This window comes from Alosa alosa, chromosome 7, assembly GCF_017589495.1.
Source record: "Alosa alosa isolate M-15738 ecotype Scorff River chromosome 7, AALO_Geno_1.1, whole genome shotgun sequence".
In the NCBI taxonomy this organism is placed as follows: domain Eukaryota; kingdom Metazoa; phylum Chordata; class Actinopteri; order Clupeiformes; family Clupeidae; genus Alosa; species Alosa alosa.
In genome coordinates, this window is record NC_063195.1 from 33,956,903 (window position 1) to 33,971,319 (window position 14,417).

General features: G+C 45.0%; 1 protein-coding gene across 3 annotated transcripts in view; it reads right to left on the reverse strand.

Moving 5' to 3' along the window:
• Positions 1 to 12,280, reverse strand: part of ntn1a (netrin 1a) — a 59,531-nt gene extending 47,251 nt beyond the window's left edge. For 2 of the 3 annotated variants that reach the window (XM_048248243.1, XM_048248241.1), the window contains exons 1-2: positions 12,048 to 12,280; positions 10,735 to 11,799 (exon numbers count right to left, since the gene is read on the reverse strand). In XM_048248243.1, coding sequence (XP_048104200.1) covers positions 10,735 to 11,749 — 1,015 coding nt within the window. In that variant the 5' untranslated portion in view covers positions 11,750 to 11,799; positions 12,048 to 12,280. The remainder of the gene's footprint in view (positions 1 to 10,734; positions 11,800 to 12,047) is intronic. The other variant, XM_048248242.1, reaches the window with a different exon arrangement.
• Positions 12,281 to 14,417: the final 2,137 nt, after the last annotated feature.

Genomic DNA, 14,417 nt, shown 5'->3' on the forward strand with positions numbered 1-14,417 from the left:
CTGTGGCACATTTTTGTGGCATGAGAGCACAATGGGGTGCAGAGATAGTTGAACAGCCTTCTGAAGCCTTCTGTTTCTCTTTGACTTTTTCCCTCCCGTATCTCTGCAGTATAATATCAAAATGTAATCATCTCTGTTCCAAGCACCATTTCAAATGTGGCAGTGAAATATGCTGCATCTCTTTTTAATGCCACACACAGAGTCGACCATAAGGAGTGTACTTGTTCGTTCGCTCTCTCTCTCTCTCTCTCTCTCTCTCTCTCTCTCTCTTGTTTGCCTTGGCTCCAGCTCCTGCGCAGCCACTTGCCCATCTCACAGGACCGTCCAGGACCTGCTGAGATCATCAGATCAGCCGTGTCCCCCCCAACCCATGTTGCCCCGGGTAACGGCCGTGGCGGCGCGGGTGTTAGGGTATGCCGAGTGTTTTTCCTGACTGTTTACGGCTCCCTTTATGACCTGTGTTAACAATCCTCTGACACTTTAACAAGGCTGAGAACTCAGCCCTCCGCATTAGGGTAATGTGTCACAAGACGCCGCGAAACCAAGCGGCTTCTCACCTCATAAGGGAATTGCAGACAGGACTTCAAATGCTCTGCCTCCCACTTACAGATTTTGTGTCACAGTTGTCACACAACAGCTAATGTAAAAGAACCCATAAGATCCGGTAAAGGTTGGGTAAATTATGAACGAGTAATCAACATGGAGAGAAGGAGAAGAGAAGAGAAGAGAAGAGAAGAGAAGGGAAATCAGATTATGTTATAAAATATCAGTTATGAAAGTCCCTGTGAATACTGTTGTGTCACATTTAGTGAGCTGTCTTTTATCATGTGGTTGGCCTGCAGTTTGGGGTCTGATGCGGGCCACGTTGCAGGGGACGTCAGCGATGGTTTCAGCGAGCCGAAGAAGCCTCTGGTCAGCGCGCTGCTGCTGCCTCATCTCTGCATGTGTGGACGGAGCGAGCTAACGAGCGAGTGGCAGGCTGCGAGCAAGCAAACACACAGCTCCGCTCCACACATTCTTCTGGCAGAGCGCATGGAAAATATCCGGCTTGTGTTTACTCTGGCTGGGCCAGCACTGCTGCTTTGTCTGCACTCATGGCCACATGTTATCTCATAGCAACCGTGAGCGGCGACGCCACGCAGGACCTCCTCGATCTCACAGCACGAGCTGGACGTGACCACTGGCACAGGCCAGCAATGATGGACTGACCTGACATCCCAATAAATGTAATGGTAGAGCATTTAAACGTAGGGGAAAGCCATACAAAAATAAAGATAGTACGACTTACTACTTAGTCTTAGTCTTCTGAAAGATACATGTGCGATTCATGGAAAATGGAATGAAAGTCTTTATCAGTAGAGGAAACACTGCCTGGATTAATGCAGTCACTTGTAGAGTGCATCTGTTTTCTATATATATATATATATATATATATATATATATATATATATATATATATAGCACTTCACTCTGCATTATTCATTCTCTCATAGTGACATCCTAATCAATATGAGAGGGTAACATAAATACTCTTTCATGCATACTTTCACGTTGGAAATGCTGCTAAAATAAACTTTGCTTTTTTTTTTGTCTTGACAGCAAATGAGACCCATCAGTCAGAGCCACGGTGGCAGGTTATAATTACGCGTCTCAAGAGTACCTAGGGCTGTAAGAGCTTCTCCTAACACCTCTCACACATGTTCACCGAGGCTCCAAACCGCAGCCCTGAAATCGAGCCCTGCACACTAATGCAAACCACTCAGTCTTGCCGCGGGAGAGAAGCGCCGCAATCAATTCATTAGCCCCAGTCGACGCCCCGAGGGCCGGGCTGCGTGCGACGGCCAGACAGGCCGCTGCGGCGTACGGTAAACAGCGGCGGGCAGACGGAGGCAGACAGGTACAAACAGGGACTCACCTGAGCCCTGGAGCAGCACCTCTGCTCTCACGTTTGAGGTTGAAGTTTGAAGGCACACTGACAGCAACATCCCCAAGGCCAGTGTGGAACTTAACTCTTTGCAATGCAAGGTGGGAGGACACCACAGGAAAGGGATACTGATACAAGTACCACAACTACCAATTACTGGGTTTATTCCCAGTTCCTTTCCTTCCAATTTTCTTCCAATTTCCATGGTTTGACATGGGGAAATCAAAATCATTACAAGTATAATCAAATTAATTATAATTCCGTATAAGGATACCGAATCAACATATAATCCACATAATGACTCACAAAACGTTGGCCGTGGTGTGGAGGACGGTAACGTTTCCGCTCTGACTCGACCCAATTATCCTCAGCTGTTTGATGTCAGGACCGTGATGGACTTGGCTCGTGGTGGAGCCACATATTAGCGATGATCAAAGCGGACAAAGCCACTCGAACTGTGACCACGTCAGCCTCAGGAGACACCGGACGGCTCAATCAGCCAGGAAAAAAAAAAAAAAGTCCTCTAGAGCCAAAATGGAGCCGCGAGGAGGAAGTGACCTCACACGAGGGTCTCATTCCTCGACCGACCCACTCTCCCCTCCGCAGAACACAAAATCATCTTCACATCTCCTTTCAAGAACAAGGTCACCCTTTTCTCCCTGGCCATCAGAGCGTATGCCTTCCTAAGCGGTCTCTGTGTTGAATTACACGTTGAACTCGACCAGCAAAACAAAAATTGAAACCTCAAAAATGTGTGCTCTGCCCAAGGGAAAGCCTTATTCTGCTGTCTTCATGATATCCAAGTGCTGCGCTATTATGAAAAGGATCAAGCGACTCACATTGTTAGTGGCCAGCAATGGGTTAAATATGTGGGCCACACTACACCACAGCCCACTGATGATGATATGTTGCAGCTGAATGAGTACATTAAGGAACCATATGAGATCTAGGCTTGTCTACTCTCTGGTCCGTGTTTTTGTTTGGCCCCTAACTTCATGACATTTCACTAAAAAATAAACCTTAAATCAGTTTCGAGGTTCATCAGTTTCATCTATGGTGGTTTCATATCGTTGTTCAGCTCATTTGCAGAAGGTGCCCATATGGCATCTAGGCCCTACTATTCTCCATCCTTTATTATGTCTTCATTCTTCACATTTTCTTCCAAACTTGCGAAAGAAGAGATGACCCTCTGTTTCCACTAATGTCCACCAGACCTGGCCTCCGAACCCCCCCCCCGACCCCTCCTTTGGGCTGTGCACATACAAAACAACTGACTCCAGAACTCTCCTAATTGGTTCATACGGTCAGAACGTGTCAAGAACGTTTACTTGCTCATTACAGAGCCATGGAACATTTTTCTTCTCAGGACATCTATTTTCGTGAAAACAAATCAGGCTTAATCTCATCACTGACAATAATGAAGAAACTAATTACGAAAAAGATTAACCAGTATACCACACCACCAAAAAATTAATTATTCACTTCTCTTGCATACCTGTCTGCAATCTTTTACTTGGGGCCTGCTCATCACAAACACCAAAAAAGTGTTCTGCAGCCACACTGAGTAGCAGTAAATTAGAACAGTAGAAATGAATGTAGTGATGAATGCTTGACGGGGCCAGAGACACAATTACTTCTGGAGGCTGTGACCCTGCAGGGCCTGTCCTTGGATGAGAGGACAGGGGCACTTGAGTGCTGCATTCCCCATCTTCCCTACGAGTATTTTTACCCAGATGAAGGAGTCCGCACATTCAGAGTCCCATGGGCCTGGCAGTCCACGCATTCTGAACAGTGACGCCTATTGTAAGATCAGAAGTCCTTTACGGTGTGTAGAATTACATAGCCTCTGAACCCTCGCAACTCTTAACATTGCCTTAGCAATACCGCGACAGCATTTCCCGGCATGACATAGTAGGAGTTTGGCTGGTACATCTGGCAGATTATTTTATTATTTCAGGACACACGAAACAGCTGCTGTGCCTGGACTGTATCCTGCCGTAACAGATATTTCAGAGTCAGGACCTATTAGTGACATGAGACAGTCGCATGAGCCTGTGACATAATGTTTGCCCTGCATATGAACAGTTTCACAGCTTCTAAAACCTGGGTTCTAAAAATGACAACTCCCCCAAACTTACAGAGAGAGAGAGAGAGAGAGAGAAAGGGAGAGAGTTTTAAAGCGAACCTCAGCAGCTACATCTGGACCAGGCACTTGCACATAGGGAGAGAGAGTAACATCGTGTTTCAACACATTCCACCTTACGCTCACGTGGGCGGGAGATTGCGGCGGGCTAAACGAGATGCAGATGGCCCGCCTGGACCCGGCCCACTCGGCGCTGGCAGCCTTCAGGTTGAATTTGTTGCAGTTGGGGGGGTGATGGAGCCAGGCAAGCCTCCTGGAAACAGAATCGCCCCCTACAACCCGGAGCTCCACAACAGGGCCCAGGGCCAGCCCTGATCTCGCCAGGAGGTCCGAGCCTCCTCAACAACAACAAGAAGACCAACACAGGGTCCGTTTCACAGACGTGTGCCCAGTTATCATGTTGGAATCAGCTGTGGATGTGTGAACCGTAATCAAAGCGAAACATGCCATTCTAGCTCAAAAAATATTTTTTCCGGATTCCCGGTCATCTGAACATCCAGCAAGCTTTCGCCTTTGTTTTGGTCCACTCGTCATCCCTGCGAAGTGATTGTGTCAAGAGGACACTTTGTTGCTCGGGGGACAGTGTTTGTGTTGATTGTAGTATGAAACTATAACCCGAAAATCAGAGACAGAAACGATGTCCAATGCAATTCTTGACCCAGTCCAAGACCCTGAACTGAACTGCATGTGTCTGAAGGCAGAATAACTTGTTTAGCTGTGGTTTACAAAACAAGTCATAAACACTGATAATGGGTTCGGGGAATTGCGGTCATTGAAAAGGAGATCTGCCATGTAAGAGAAGAGGGGTCATTCCCCTTTTGGAACTGCCAGCGACAGAAGAAAAGAGAGAGTAGGAAGATGAGAAAAGAGGAATAGAGAGAGAGAGAAAGAGAGAGAGAGAGAGAGAGAGAGGGAAAGAGAGAAAAGAGAGAGAGGAGGGGCACAGTGCAAAGGGCACACTCCACTGTCTTCCCATTCTTACCTCGACTTCTCCCTCTTCTTGTTTGCCAGGCGGGACGGTTGATGCGTCGGCGCCTTTGAAGATGAAGCAGAATGCCGATACATAAAGCGACCATGACGGCTCAAACATTAACCAGAGCCCTCCGCGCGGCACACACAAGAGAAGTGACAGAGGCCGAGCAAACCCAGAGAGCTGGTGTCATTTTGAGAACAGATCTATTTTACCTCAGGTCAAATTCATAATCCCTGCTATAAAAAGGCTGAGCCCATCTTGTGCACTGCATCTGTCTCGGGTTAGATTAGTGACTCCAACGCTGGAGGCAACCTACAGAAAACGTAGGATTTCAAAAATGCAAGACAGCTGCATTTACAACATCCATCATAATATATCATATAGCATGCGGACAATTACATTGGAGCAGGACAGCTGACAGCACTTCAGATGACTGCTGTTTATCTTGTTCTGCCCGAACAAAAAAACCCAAAAAAACATAATTGTACATACAGAGCTAAGAGCTAAATTGCGAGAAAGACTGTACAACTCTCACAAAACAAACAATGCTGTTAGGCTTCCCCTGTGCGCATGGTTACAACATTCAAGGTCAATTGAGGGGCATGACGGCCTCCACATTACTCCCCCCGCCGCCTGAGAAATTAATCATGTGTGTCAGTCAAATATCTCCAAATCATGCCTGAGAGCTCTCCGAGGTGATCCAAGCGCACATTTGATGTGACTATGCCAGACAATTGGTGGGTAACTATGCGAGACAATCTGCTCCAACTGGCCAGACCGTGTTGTGGTTTGGGCTATGGGCCTGCAGAATTCCCCCCCCCTCCTCCTGGTCTCAATGTGCTACCAGGAGCAGCGAGCGAGAGAGATGTACTGTACATGGGGAAGGGAGGTCTGGACGAGGGCTCGGGCCCGAGCCGTGCCAAGTCACAGATACGGCGTCTCACTCAGCCAAAGTACCACAGAGAGAAAAAACATAAAGAGAGAGAGAGAGAGAGAGAGAAATACCCCTATCCAATCCTCTCGCCTGTTTTATCTGAGCCGGAGAATGCTGCTAAACGCTCTGTGTCATCCACATGACTGTTCTGCCCTGAGAGCCTGGGGTACATGTGTGTAGAGCCTGTTCTGCCCTGAGAGCCTGGGGTACATGTGTGTAGAGCCTGTTCTGCCCTGAGAGCCTGGGGTACATGTGTGTAGAGACTGTTCTGGCCTGAGAGCCTGGGGTACATGTGTGTAGAGACTGTTCTGGCCTGAGAGCCTGGGGTACATGTGTGTAGAGACTGTTCTGGCCTGAGAGCCTGGGGCATAGCTGGGGCATAGCTGGGGTATAGCTGGGGCATAGCTGGGGCATAGCTGGGGTACGTGTGTGTAGAGACTCCTTTTCTGTTCTTCTCTCCCTCATCATAATTCCACCTCTGGTTCTCTTCACAGCACCTCACTGTTTCTCTTCTCCCCTGAAATCTTTCACCGCCTTTGTCTATCTCTCTCTCTCTCTCTCTCACTCCTCTTTCCATGACCACCCCCAAAAAAACATTCTCTTGTCCTTTGCTTCCCCATTTTCCCCTCCACTCTCTCATTTCAATCTCTCTCTCCTCTACAGTGCGGTGGTGGTGTGGTGTCTCTTTCTCTCTCTCCTTTACAGTGCGGTGGTGGTGTGGTGTCTCTCTCTCCCTCTCTCTCTCCTTTACAGTGTGGTGGTGGTGGTGGTGTCTCCATTCAGCATGCCTTCGAGCACTTCTCTTAATCTCTCTGAATAATTCAAACACTTCTTCTATCCTCACTCCCGGTGATCACAGGCAAACAGCTCAGACAAGAAAAACAAAGCATCATCTCCGCGACAGGCCAGCGATGATGTATGCTCTGCCCAAAGTAAACAAGCTAAGCTTCTTGTCTCAGTAAGTCCAAGGAATGCCATCACCTTGAACATCAAAGCTGCACACCGTTGGAAAGGCTGGAACGAGCTTTGTGAATTGCCATTTTAATACACAGAGTGGCACCATCGCACGTGGTGGGTTATGATTCGATATTGAACCAGGGGCATTCCATACAGGCACTATACCTGGGCTCATCGCATTAGGGCCTCTCTGATGGCCTGTGTCAATCAATATCTTAAATGTGCATCAAAGAGTATTCAGGGGTCCACTTTAAATCGGGACACCAATCAGTAAAGTGCACTTCAAGACAAAACTATGGAGCTTTGCTCTCTTGAGTATTGATCCAGCGCCTACCCTTAGACTCGCCTCTCCTCACCTAACCTTCATCCTCTCTCTCTCTCTCTCTCTCTCTCTCTCGGCATTGTGCTATGGCATGCACATTACAGAGGAGGGAGCTGGCAAAGGGACAAGCCTACCTCGTTTTAAGGACACCCCATTTTCAGGCATGGTGAGTGGCTGAGGTAGCCTAACGCATGAGAGTCCTGAGTTTATCGGACTAAAAGACGGCCTTGGTCGCACATCGATGTGTCAGCTCCGTCCTTTCTTCTACCGTTGGGTTGAAGCTTTTGCTGTTTGCTTTAGCGCAGGCCATCCCCGCCACCACCCCACCTCCGATCCTCCTCGTCTAATTTTGAAGGCCTGTCTGATGGCGTGTCATGGTGGCGGCAGAGGCGCAAGAAAACACAGAGCAGGAATGTGTTGCGAGAGGCCCGCTTCACTGACAACATGATGAATGCAGTGAGTGACAGTCTTTTGTGGCCCTTCGTGCTACACACACACACACACACACACACACACTCACACACACACACACACTCACACTCACTCACGCTCACACACACACACACACACACACACACACACACACATGCTCACACATGGTCTGGTAAAAAATAAAGTGTCAAGGATACTGGCGAAACAATTCATTCCTGCAGTTGGACAGTTGTGTCTAAACTGGTCTGTTGACGTTTACAACGCAGCGCTACATGAACAACTGCCTATAGGAAGCTGGGTGACGAGCTCCAGCCGCTTTTGGTTGGGCCAAAAGCACATCAATAGAGATGTATCCAGCTGCTGTGAGCATGTCTGACTGGACTGCATGGTTTACATGGAAACTGACGACATACGGACGGCATTTTATGGTTCTCTACGCTGCCTCACTCGACTGGTCCACAGACAGATGGATGACCAGAGCTAAAATGTATCCGTATGCAATAGTTCGAACAACAGCCCCAGTTCTACCATGAAAAGCATTTATTTGATAACATCCCACCGTCTGCATCTCAACACCAGCTGTGCAAAATGAACAAACGATCGTAAATACGTATTAGAAAACACCTGCAGTATGTCAAAACTCCTGCCGTGTTCCACACATGCTGGTCAAACAATGTGGTATAGGGAATGGGCTTGTACAAATAAATACATTCACATAACCTCAGCCATCAGTCTGAGAAAACCTGACATGGTCGCTCCAGTAATTGAATGTGAAAATGAAGAGGGTGCACTTGCTTATGCCACTACATTTTGCCTACGACAGAGTAAGGTAAGAGAGTGGAATTAATTATGAGAACATCTCCCTTACTCATTCTGGTAACAGCAGTGTGGTCTGCCATGGCAGTGGTTAAGGAAAGAACACTAGTGATCATACCCAAAGAGGATGTTACAGAGTGCCCACAAAACCAACAGACACAAATTGTCCTCTAGAAATACTGAAAACCATGAACCATAAAAAAGTATAAAAAATATATATTTGTTATGATATGATATGCATTCAAATGGTCTGGATTTTGACTCATGAATATATTAATGACTAGTGTCTCCAGTACAAAAAAAATAAAGAAAGATTTACTGTTTCTGCGGGAATTATTTAAGTGCATGACGAGAGATATTCAGATTTATAGCTTTTATTTTGTTAGTTTTTTTTTTTTAATTGAATTTCAACGCAGCGGTAGCCTACACAAACTACATCAACCACCAATCGGGGAGAATTTCAGCGCACCGTTCCTATATTTATGGTCAGAAATAACGGAGAAGGTGGATGATGGAGCATTCTCAAGTGTCTGCATTTTCGGGTGCACAGCCCCCTTTTACATTCTTTAACGTGTTATGCCGAGACAGGAACGTAGGCTACAGATAATCCTTTAAAATAGAGCTTTTACACCGACAATACAATCTGTGGTCAGCCGATTTAATTTAACCTTACATTCTGCTTCCCTCCTCACAAACGTGAGTAAATTTGGGCCGCTTCATCGGCTGTTCGATATCGTTGTGAGTAAGCGACTTTTGCCTGATTTCTTCTCGATTTATTACCTCACATAGGCTTAACCCGACATCAAATAAGAACTGCATAAACAGTATTGCTTTTAATGGGCATTTTAACGGGTTATTACGACGTCTATATTAACATATGATCCACATTTCTGACAATATCTTAGGCCACATAAGACGGTTGGAAATAATTATTCTAATCGTCAATATTGACAATAATAAAATGGAACGCTTTTTGTTCAAAACTCTCCTCAACCCTTCAACCACAACACTGACATATAAGGGAAATAAATCTGTCTCGAATTAAACTCGTGTCGCTTCACTATCAGCTGGACAGATTTAAGTGTAGGCTATTTGAAACTGCACTTCACTAAAGAAACATTTTCGAATTATGCACAGTGGTAACTGGACGGCCCTTTTCAGGTCGCTCTTTCAAACTCATGCTATCTTTTGTTGGACAGTAAAATGCGCGCTCTTTGCCTTCCCTGTCGCCTATCAGAGTCCACACTGCAGATAGGAATTGGAAACAATACAAATATGAAGTCTGACACCAAACTTGCAAAAGAATTCCCAATACCACACATTCAGTCAAATTGAATTTACGCCTTGAATCACACGTTTTCTCACTGGATTCAGTTAATTCGGATTGATTAAATGCATGTTCAAATCAATAGGCTACATCTAGCTCACTCGCACACAATTATTTTGAAATCCAGTGCTCACAGAAAACTTAATCAAGTCGCCACAGTGAGACGACTCTTTTCAGTTTTACTCACTCTACTAGTGCACAAGTCTTTACAGTTCTGTCTCTTCCGATGGAAATATGGCCTAACAAAACCGCTATCTATGAAACTACCACTCAAGGACAATAAACGTTAGTGAGTAGAAACAGAATTTTGTCCAATCACAATATGATGACTGTCTGACCCACAAACCGCATTCGATGCGATAAAAACCACCACATGGGCCTACTTTACTTCAGCGAATTATAATTGCACAGTTCCTAGCAGCCCCACACTAGTGTATGTATTTATACACTACACTTCAGTCCTCATCTGGAGATATTCTTGAACCCGCGAAACCTTTACTTGAAGCAGTTGTAGGTTTTAGATAAAGAAACATGTACATTTTCTCACCAGAGGCCAACACTTGTGTTGATACATTTTTTATAAAATATTTGTATTTTAAAGTTGCAATTAAAAGATTTGCAGATTAACTTTAGTGGTGACCAGCATAATGAAGTCAGTGACGCATTGTTCAATTTAGCTGCCACACTTTCCGAAACCATTTGTGCTAAAGACTCATTCTGAGTCTAATTTTGAAACAACTTAATTAACACATTATTTCTTTTTTAACTCTCTTTAAAAAGTGATGTTTTGTTGGAGACACTATGTTTGATTTGCACGTGGGTAGCTTACCATCTAAACTGCATTCCGTTGTAGGCTACCATTATGCCATTTGGTCAACTTTGAGATGATTAAAAGGACAAACTTACCAACACATTCATTTGCCTCTCTAGCTGTAGCTCGTTGCCATGGTCTGTCGTAGTGAAACGGTTTACATCTGTCACATTCTGGTCCAGCGGTGTTGTGTTTGCATTCGCAAACCAAATTCCCATCCCTGTCTTTTACGCACCGGGAAGCATGACCGTTACATTTGCAGCGTCCACCGACTTGAAGGTCTGATACCGCGTAGAAATAAGAGTCCCGTGCAAGCTCCGAGTCGTCCTCATTTTCATCACCAAAAGTATGCAGTCGGCTGAACGTCACCTTAATATCGGTTGCTGTCACCCAGTCTTGCAGCACCGGAGAGTTGTCAAAGTCGTGCGCCGACGGACGTCCATCTAAGGTGCTAAACGCGATAAGACCGCCAGAGAGGGGGTGCATGTCCGTGTGGGAATCAGTGCAAATGGCCTCTTGCTCGTTCTGTTTGGTGATAGTAGCTTTATTCGGCTTATTGTACATCTTCCGACACTGCGTTGAGTAGAACTGGAACGGGACCCAAGATTTGCCGTAGTCCATTGACTTGAAGATACCCATGGATTCAGGTCTTGGCGAGCAGAATTGTAAGCTCACATAAGTCACTTCAAATTTTTTACTCAATGACAAGGTTAGCGTGACGTTCTGTGGGTACTGGATATAATTTTCAGATTGCCAACAAGTGAGATTGTGAGGGTTGTTAAGGTCCGTTAGATAGGCTGGTGGATGGTGTTTCTTGGGGTCTGATGCGTCGCAAATGTGGCAATTCCTGTTTCTTTCGTCACCTTTTTCAGTCACCACACAGGACCGACTGGCGGGCTTGCCACAGGTGCTGGATACGCGCACCTCCTTCCCGAACGCCGAGTTCACAAAATCGGGGATGCATCTTCTCGGGTTACCGTTCTCGTCGTAACATGGGTCTGGAGGAGATGTTTGCGCGGCGAACATGCTCATCCCGTATCCACCGAACACCCCTTCCATCAGGCAGGAGAGAGTCACAAAAGTGACAAAAGCATCCAAAATTCTCAACATTGTAATCCGTCTTCTTCGTTATCTGTTCCGCTGAAATACACAGCCGTTCTCTGCCAGAGAGAAATATGCATAACTTAACTTGTCATTGCAGGCGAGGCATGAGGATGACAATGTGCTCTACGGACATCTCGAAGTTTAATAATTCACAATACATCAAAAGCGTATCGTCATGAATAAAAAAAAGCAAACGATTTATATCTAAATGACCAAATGGCACTTAATATCTGACAGTACTTTGTCACAGGTATGAATTCTCAGCAAGCATCATGCAAATGGTAAACGAAATAAATCGGCTTACGGGGTGAAGAAATCTCCACATAGGACACTGTACCTCGGTATAACAATTCAGTTAACCTGGAAAGTCATAAAATGATCTGCTTCCGATGTCTGTCGGTTGGTTGGTTAGGCTGTTGCAAGAGCTTTTGTGTTCTTGTTTGTTTCTTCAAACCCAGAGGCAAAACCCCACCAGATATAAGAGGAGCCTTTAGCCTCTCTCTCTCTCTCTCTCTCTCTCTCTCTCTCTCTCTCTCTCTCTCTCTCTCTCTGCGTGTGTGTGCGCGCTGAGTGTGTCTGCCGCACTCGCTGTCTGTATGGAAAGCGAAGGACGTCTTTAAGCTTCTGCAGAGCTTGAGGTCATCTTGAGAGTGACACTGAGTGCGTAAAAGGAGTGAACAACGACATCCACTGGTAGCATATCAATAGACATATTAAGTTAATTAATGAAAGACTGTCTTGGTGGAGGAAGGACCACTAAAAGTTTATCATTAATTATTATTTTTTCCATTTAAATATGAGTGCTTTGACAAAATAACAATAATATTGGCAACAACAACCTAGCCTCATCAGCCTTAAAAGAAGAATTCCCATATAGACTATGTGGAAGGATTCTTATAGGCCTACTACAGTTTTACCCAGTAATGTAGGTTTAAGATTTGTTTCTGGTGCAGCAACACCGACAACAACTCTGAAAGTTAACCAATGAATTTCATATAGGCTTACGACTCGACACGAAAATAATAGAAAGCCCATAGCCTATTCGACATTTGAATAAACTCGTCACTAAATAAAACAGACCAAGGCCCAAATTATTTGTATATAAACAGAGAACACATGTCCTTTTTAATGGATGAGATTGTAGCCTAATTCCATACTGGACATTCTGAGTAACAAAGCGCAATGTAAAAAAACTTTGTGTGTGAGCGTGCGTGTGCTCGCGCACCAAGGATACCAACCTACATCAATCAATTCCCGTCTCTTGAATTCCTGCATAACTATTTGTAAGTTTTTAGAGTGAAATCCTAACGACGGTGGTATCATGATGGCAATATCTTAGCCGTAACTTTACAGAGGGCCTGCTAGTATCATACTGTGAAATATTGATGTGAACGTCACTATCTGTTCTTCAATTCTATCTTCTTAAATGTTTGTCATAATACTATAGCAAATACCAACTAGGCTATCAAGTTACGAACAGAAAATATATGTATGAGGAACACATACTGTATGACTTATTATTCGCAGCACCATTCGACCTAATACCCTATATTCAGTCAGCTACAAACAAATAGCCTACTTTATAGCATGACCAGTTTTTCCTTATCCGATACTCCAGCAGCCACCACTTTTTACTACAAATAGCAGTTCTTCTCTCACATGGCCCTGCGCAGTGCGGGGTAAAGTAAATGTCCTGTTGTAAATTGAATTAGAGCTTGATTAATCTGCTCCGAGCCCGACTAAGCCCAGCAGGATGTCTTCTGAATTGCAGTTTCTTGCCAACTGACAATCGGTGGTCGTATTCTGCTACTTGTTCCTGTCTTGGCCAGCATAACGATGGGAAATTGGACGCCGTGAACTCTCGTCTGCATAAGGCCCCTCAAATCTTTGCCATCCAGTTCATACAATCCCAGTGTCTTGTGATAAGGTCACGAAAGAAGACACCAATTAAGTCCCCAAAATAATGCAGCGAGTTAAACCAATGGGTTGAAACTAATCGGCTGAGTTGCAAGACCATTTTCAAAGCAAACATCATTTGCAGGCCATGCATGTCCTTAGGTCTAGCCTACTTCAGTTTGTTGTGAACACCCTGCAGCAGACCTTTGGATGCGTCCCAATGCCCAGTGGGACGACCGTGCTCTTTGAGGCTGAATTTTAGGTGGTATTCTTAGGAATGCCTGCCTGTCTGATGGTATTTAGCAGATTCACCCGCTTAAGTCTTTTCTTCGTAAAAGATCACACACACAGGAGGACTGCATTAGGCCTTATCCGATTATCCGCAGCGTCTCCTCTTAAATAGGCTACCCACCTTGAAAATAATTTTGTGAGAAAACATGCACTTCTGTTTCAGTGTTGCAAAGACTATGAGTAAGTGAATGTTTTATGCTGAAACTAAGTTATTTATTAGTGTATTTAAAAAAATTAGTTCGGCGTAAATAAATTAAAAAAAAAACGTTTAAGTAGCCTAATAGCCTACTTCCATGCACTCACCAATCCCTGAGACAAAGTGCATTTTCAAATTAATTTAAAACCTCTATTTAAAACATTCCGGGAGAAAAGCCCTCTACCATGTCATACCAGCCCTTCAGGGTTAAGACAAAAGTATCCAGTAGGTGGCAGCATTACAAAATTATTCACTCAAAGCAACAAGACAAAACATCATAGCACCTGTTGT